At 40.6% G+C, this 6,691-nt stretch overlaps 1 protein-coding gene across 1 annotated transcript; it reads left to right on the top strand.

Moving 5' to 3' along the window:
• The first annotated feature begins 5,230 nt into the window (after window positions 1-5,230).
• On the top strand, window positions 5,231-6,112 carry LOC139331994 (uncharacterized). The gene has a single exon (XM_070963644.1). It carries the CDS (start codon window positions 5,231-5,233, stop codon window positions 6,110-6,112), a length of 882 nt encoding a protein of 293 aa, XP_070819745.1.
• Window positions 6,113-6,691: the final 579 nt, after the last annotated feature.

The following is a 6,691-nucleotide window of genomic DNA, read 5'->3' as shown; positions in this document are numbered from 1 at the left end:
TTTAATCCAGAAACAAATTTTTTCCATACAATGCACAACGAATGTAGGTATTACACTGAACAGCAATTCAGCGTAAAGGTTAAAATGGTAGGTGTATTCTCAATCTTACATATAAATAGCAGAAGCCTAATTAAAAATTTCTCAAAGGTCTATGACTTCCTGAGGATATTGAAAACTAAGTTTAGTGCTGTAGCTGTTTCAGAAACTTGGCTGACTGATGAAATAGTAAAAGATTTTGAATTGCAGGGGTATCAGATGTTTTATGTTAATAGGAGGAAAAAAAGGGGTGGGGGCGTGGCCTTATATGTTGATGAGACCCTACAATGTAAACAAGTCAAAAACATGTCTAAAGAGATAGATGATAAGTTGGAATTAGTAACGGTAGAAATTGAGATGGAGAAAGCTAAAAACATAATCATAAGTTGTGTTTACAAAGCTCCTGCATGTGGAATAGAAATTCTTAAGGAACAAATGATTGAATTGTATGAAAAAATGACTAACAAGAAGACTGTATTCATATGTGGGGACTTCAACATTGATTTATTAAATCCTCAGGGTCAAATGGGAACAACTGATTTCATTAACACCATGTATAGCATTGGTTTATTCCCAAGGATCACTAAACCAAGTAGAATTACTAGGTCCAGTGCAACTCTCATAGATAATATTTACTCTAACATCATAGATGCAACTGTAGGGGGGTTGTTCATCCAAGACATTAGTGATCATTTACCAATTTTTACTACTTTTCACTGTAATCCCAAGGGAAATCCGGAAAAACTCAAATAACATGTAGACTGAGAAACCCAGTAACAGTGGAGGCACTGAAAATGGATCCAATGAGACAAACCTGGGAATCTGTGTATGTTTCTGACGTAAATGAGGCTTAGAATTCTTTTAGAATTCCCTTGAGAACATATAGTGATAGAAATAAAAACGAAAATAAGCCATGGACATCCAAAACACTAAAAAATGCAATTAAAAAGAAAAATACACTATATAGAGAATTTTTAAGAAGTAGAACAGAAAAAGCTGAAAGACGATATAAACTATACAAAAATAGATTGACAGATATAATTAGGTTAAGTAAGGAGAATTATTATAGTAAATTAGTGGAAGAAAGCAGAAACAACATCAGAGAGAAATTAATAAATTCCTTAATTAGAAAGAACAGTGGAAAAACTGTTTCTCCCCAATCCATCTTAAAGGTTGATAATTATATTTACAATAAGGAAGATATTGCAAACGAATTTAATAGTTTCTTTGTCAATGTAGGACCAAATTTGGCAAGAGATATTGTACAACCAATTAACACGGATGAAGTAAGTAACCTGACAGAAATAAATATGAATAGTATGTTTCTTACAGCTGTTCATCAAACTGAAGTAATGGGGATTGTCAGAGCGTTTAAGAGCAAACGGTCCACAGATAATAATGGTTTAGATATGGCGTTGATTAAGGACACAATAGAATGTGTGGTTAAACCTCTGACCTATATTTTTAATCTTTCACTCACAACTGGAATATTTCCAAATGAAATGAAAACAGCTAAAGTTATTCCTCTGTTTAAGTCTGGTGGAAAAGATCTTCTATCAAATTACAGACCGGTGTCCTTGCTTCCGCAGTTTTCGAAAATTCTTGAGAAATTATTTGTTATAAGACTGGATAGCTTTATAGAAAAGCATAGCATCCTGGGTGAGAATGAGTATGGTTTTAGAACAAACCAGTCTACTGGATTAGCACTCATGAAACTTATGGATGAATTAACTACTGCAATAGACAATAAATTATACACAATGGGAATTTTTATTGATTTAAAAAAAGCCTTTGACACGATTGATCATGGACTATTAATGCAAAAGATGTATAAATATGGCGTCAGAGGGGTAGCTCACTCATGGTTGTGTTATTTAAGTGATAGATGGCAATATGTTTCTTGTGATAAAACTGATTCTGTGTTATTAAAGGTACAATGTGGGGTCCCACAAGGGTCAGTTCTGGGACCAAAACTTTTTATCTTATACCTGAATGAACTCTGTAAAGTGTCAAAATTAATGAATTGCATCCTTTTCACTGATACAAATTTTTTCTGCTCTGGGGAACAATTAACTGAAGTAATAATTACTGTAGAAAATGAGATGAAACTGGTCAAAAAATGGTTCGATGTAAATAAGTTATCTTTAAATACAAGTAAAACAAAATTTATGATTTTTGGGAACCGTAAAATAGACACAGAAGTAAAGCTGAAAATAGGATACAGAAATCAAAAGAGTTTTTGAAACTAAATTCTTAGGTGTCATTATGGACCATAAACTGAATTGGAAACTGCATATAAATCATGTTAAATCAAAATTAGCTAAATCAATAGCCATATTGTACAAGGTAAAGGATGTGTTGAACCAGCATGCTTTGTATATTCTGTATTGTTCAATGGTTGTCCCTTACATAACTTATTGCTTAGAAATTTGGGAGAATGCATATCCTACTCATACTAAACCTGTTTTTATCCTTCAAAAAAGAGCTGTAAGGATAATAACAAAATCAAATTGCAGAGAACCATCAAATGGATTATTTATTAAATTAAGGACTTTCAAATTTATGGACTTAGTGGATTATAAAATAGCACTGATTATGTACAAAGCATATAACAATCTGTTACCTTGTAAAATAATGAGCATGTTTAAAAAAAGGGAATGTAGATATGAGCTCCGAGCAAAACATATGATTGAGAAAATAAAATCCAAGACTAAAATAAAAGATCAATGTATCTCTGTAAGGGGTGTGAATCTATGGAATGGTCTTGACGATGAATTGAAGATGTGCCGGTCAATCTTTGAATTTAAACGCTTGTTTAAATGTAAGATATTTGAAAAATATGAGCAATGTACATGATGTTATTGATACCATAATGGAATCATTATTGGAATTTTTTTTGTTACATAAGAAGTATTATTTACTGGTTAATGATTTGAATTATTTGATCTGAATAAGCTGATCAGGTAAGAAGGGTAGGCGGAAATAAGCGTTAGCTTCAGCCTATGCCTTTTCGGATTGGTTATTTGTCATCATAATTGTATTTTCTGGTAAACTGCATATATTTTAAATGACCTGACTGAAATAAAATTTTCATTCATTCATTCATTCATTAAGATTGATTGGCAAGCTGCTAGTATTACCGGTTGGAGTACGTTTTGTCATGCCCACTGCCTTCAGTCTGCTCTCGAGTATGACCGTATGTCCCAAGTCTTTAGCAAAGATTTAGCCCTGTCCTTGCCACCCCATAGACTGTATGACATGGCCATAGATCTCCTTCCAGGGGCTAAACTCCCAGCCGGTAGGCTGTACAACATCTCTCGCCCCGAGAAGGAGGCCATGGAGAAGTACATTTCTGAGTCACTAGCAGCACATTATATCCGACCTTCTTCATCCCCCTCAGGAGCGGGTTTCTTCTTTGATGAAAAGAAAGATAAGACACTCCGTCGGTGTGTTGACTTCCTTGGCTTAAACGAAATCACCATTAAGAGCAAATACCCTTTGCCTCTCATTGATCCCTCCTTCGAGCCATTAAGCAAAGCTACAATATTCACCAAGATGGATCTCCGAAACGTTTATCACCTTGTCCGGATAAAAGAGGGAGACGAATGGAAGACCACATTTAACACCCCTCTAGGCCACTTTGAATATCTGGTGATGCCATTCGGCCTGACTAATGCTCCCGCTGTCTTCCAGACACTGATTAACGATGTGCTACGAGACATGCTGAACAAATGCGTATTCGTCTACCTTGATGACATTCTCATTTTTTCTCAGTCACAGGAGGAGCACACACAACAGGTTCAACAGGTCCTCCAGCGCCTCCTTGAGAATCATTTGTATGTGAAGCCTGAGAAGTGTGAGTTCAATGCCAAATCTGGGGACACCTGCAACCGGATCCTGCCAAAATAAGAGCAGTGGCAGAGTGGCCCGTCCCAACCTCCCGGAAACAACTTCAGCGCTGTCTAGGCTTCACAAACTTTTACCGGAGATTCATTCGTGACTACAGTAAGGTAGCAGCACCTCTCACCAAACTCACCTCTATTAAAGACCCTTATCGCTGGACTCCCGAGGCTGAAGGTGCTTTTCGTCAGCTGAAAGACTTGTTTACCCGGGCTCCAGTGCTCCTCCACCCTGATCCTGAGCGACAATTTGTGGTGGAGGTGGATGCATCTGAGTCTGGTGTGGGAGCAGTCCTTTCCTAACGGAGTTCAGAGACTAATAAAATTCATCCTTGTGCATTCTTTTCCAGGCAACTATCTGCTGTGGAGAAGAATTACGACATTGGTAACCGTGAGCTTCTGGCGGTGGTTTTGGCACTTCAGGAGTGGAGGCATTGGCTGGAAGGTGCAGCTCACCCATTCCTGGTATGGACTGATCACAAGAATTTGGCCTACCTGCGGACAGCGAGGAGGCTAAATTCCCGTTAAGCACAGTGGGCTTTATTTCTCAGTAGGTTCAATTTCACACTGTCCTACCGCCAAGGCTCACGCAATATAAAACCTGATGCTCTGTCCCATCAATTTTCTCCCGATCTTTCTGACACAGACCCTGAAACCATCTTGCCCCCATCCTGCGTCATCGGGACTACTGCATGGGAGATTGAGAGGCTGGTTAGGGATGCTCAAAAGAGTGAACCAGATCCTGGTAATGGGCCGATTGACCATCTGTTTGTTCCAAACTCAGTCTGCTCACAAGTACTTCATGGGGGCATTCGTCCAAATTAACATGTCACCCTGGTATTCATTTCACTCTGAAATTTCTTCAACAATCTTTCTGGTGGCCCACTATCACCCACAACACAAAAGAATTTGTGACAGCTTGCACTGTATGTGCCTGCAGTAAAGCCTCTCATCGCCCCCCCTGCGGGGATGTTACACCCATTATCCATCCCTAGCAGACCCTGGTCCCATATAGCTGTGGATTTTATATAGCCTCTGTCGTGCTGACGTGCTGAGGTAATCGTATCGTCTCACTTCCTGTTTCTGGTTGCTGCCTTACGAGTAGTGTGCGTTTGTCGCTCTTGTTCCTCTGAGTGTAATTTGCTCTGTGTTACAGCGGCCTCTTATCCGCGCTCTAGAGTAACATTAGTTCTGCTCAAGCACCCATAAGTCTGTTTATTTAGCGACCGTCAATTTTATTTGTCTACGTGCTTGTCTGCTCTGCTAGCTATACCAGCTTAGCCTAGCAGCTAGCGATGGCTTCTCTCTGCCCCTCTCCAGCTCTCTCTTGCCCGGTGTATCACATGTTTAGCTACTCCTCTGCCTCCTTTAGTGATACTGGTACGTGTAATAAATGTAGTTTATTTGGTGAGTTGGAGGCGAGGCTTAGTGAATTGGAAGCTCGGCTCTGCACCATGGAAACAAAACCATTAGCTATAGTTAGCCAGGCCCCTGTAGCCGGTGCGGACCGACCAAGTGCAGCTCCGGCTAGCCGTCCCTCAACAGCTCCCGAGCAGCCGGGAAACCAGGGAGGCTGGGTGACTGTTCGAAGGAAGCATAGTCCCAAGCTGAAGCCCACAGGTCACCACCAACCGCTTCATGTTTCTAACAGGTTCTCCCCACTCGGCGACACACCCGCTGAGAAACCAACTCTGATCATTGGCAGCTCCATTTTGAGAAACGTGAAGTTAGCGACACCAGCGACCATAGTCAAATGCCTGCCGGGGGCCAGAGCGGGCGACGTCGAATCAAATTTGAAACTGCTGGCTAAGGATAAGCGTAAATACCGTAAGATTGTTATTCACGTCGGTGGTAATGACACCCGGTTACGCCAATCGGAGGTCACTAAAATTAATGTGGAATCGGTGTGTACATATGCTAAAACGATGTCGGACTCCGTAGTTTTCTCTGGACCCCTGCCAAATCTGACCAGTGATGACATGTTTAGCCGCATGTCTTCGTTCAATCGCTGGCTGTCGAGGTGGTGTCCAGCAAACGGTGTGGGCTTCATTGATAATTGGCAGACTTTCTGGGGAAGACCTGGTCTGATTAGAAGAGACGGCATCCATCCCACTTTGGAGGGAGCAGCTCTCATCTCTAGAAATCTGACCCATTTTATTAATGAACCTAACCCCTGACAACTCCGAGTTGAGACCAAGAGGCAGAGCTGCAGTCCTACACGCTTCTCTGCGCCTCCATTAGAGCAGTTACCCACCCAACACTCCATAGAGACTGTGTCTGCCCCCCGACCACGTAAACCAAGTAAACCAAAAGTACAGAGAAGAGGAGTTGAACATAAGAATCTAATTAAAATTAGAACAACCTCTGCAATAGTACAACAAGATAGGAGAATTAAATGTGGACTCCTTAACATCAGATCTCTGTCCTCTAAAGCTGTTCTAGTAAATGAGTTAATATCAGACCATATTGTTGATTTATTTTGTCTGACTGAAACCTGGCTGTGTCCTGAAGAGTATGTGAGCCTAAATGAAGCTACTCCTCCGAGCCATATTAATACCCACATTCCTTGAGGCAGCGGCAGAGGAGGTGGAGTTGCAGCCATTTTTGACTCAAGCCTTTTGATCAACCCTAAACCTAAACTCGACTATAACTCATTTGAAAGCCTTGTTCTCACTCTTTCTCATGTGAAATGGAAAACAGTGCAGCCACTTTTATTTGTTGTAGTATACCGCTCTCCTGGTCCTTACTCCGAATAT

The sequence above is a fragment of the Chaetodon trifascialis genome, chromosome 6, assembly GCF_039877785.1.
Source record: "Chaetodon trifascialis isolate fChaTrf1 chromosome 6, fChaTrf1.hap1, whole genome shotgun sequence".
Taxonomy (NCBI): Eukaryota; Metazoa; Chordata; class Actinopteri; order Chaetodontiformes; family Chaetodontidae; genus Chaetodon; species Chaetodon trifascialis.
Note: the sequence above shows the minus strand (reverse complement) of the source record. Positions and strands in the feature narration are given on the sequence as shown.

Coding starts and splice junctions, on each gene's coding strand:
- LOC139331994 (XM_070963644.1), top strand. CDS start 5,231: ATGGCTTCTCTCTGCCCCTCTCCAGCTCTCTCTTGCCCGGTGTATCAC.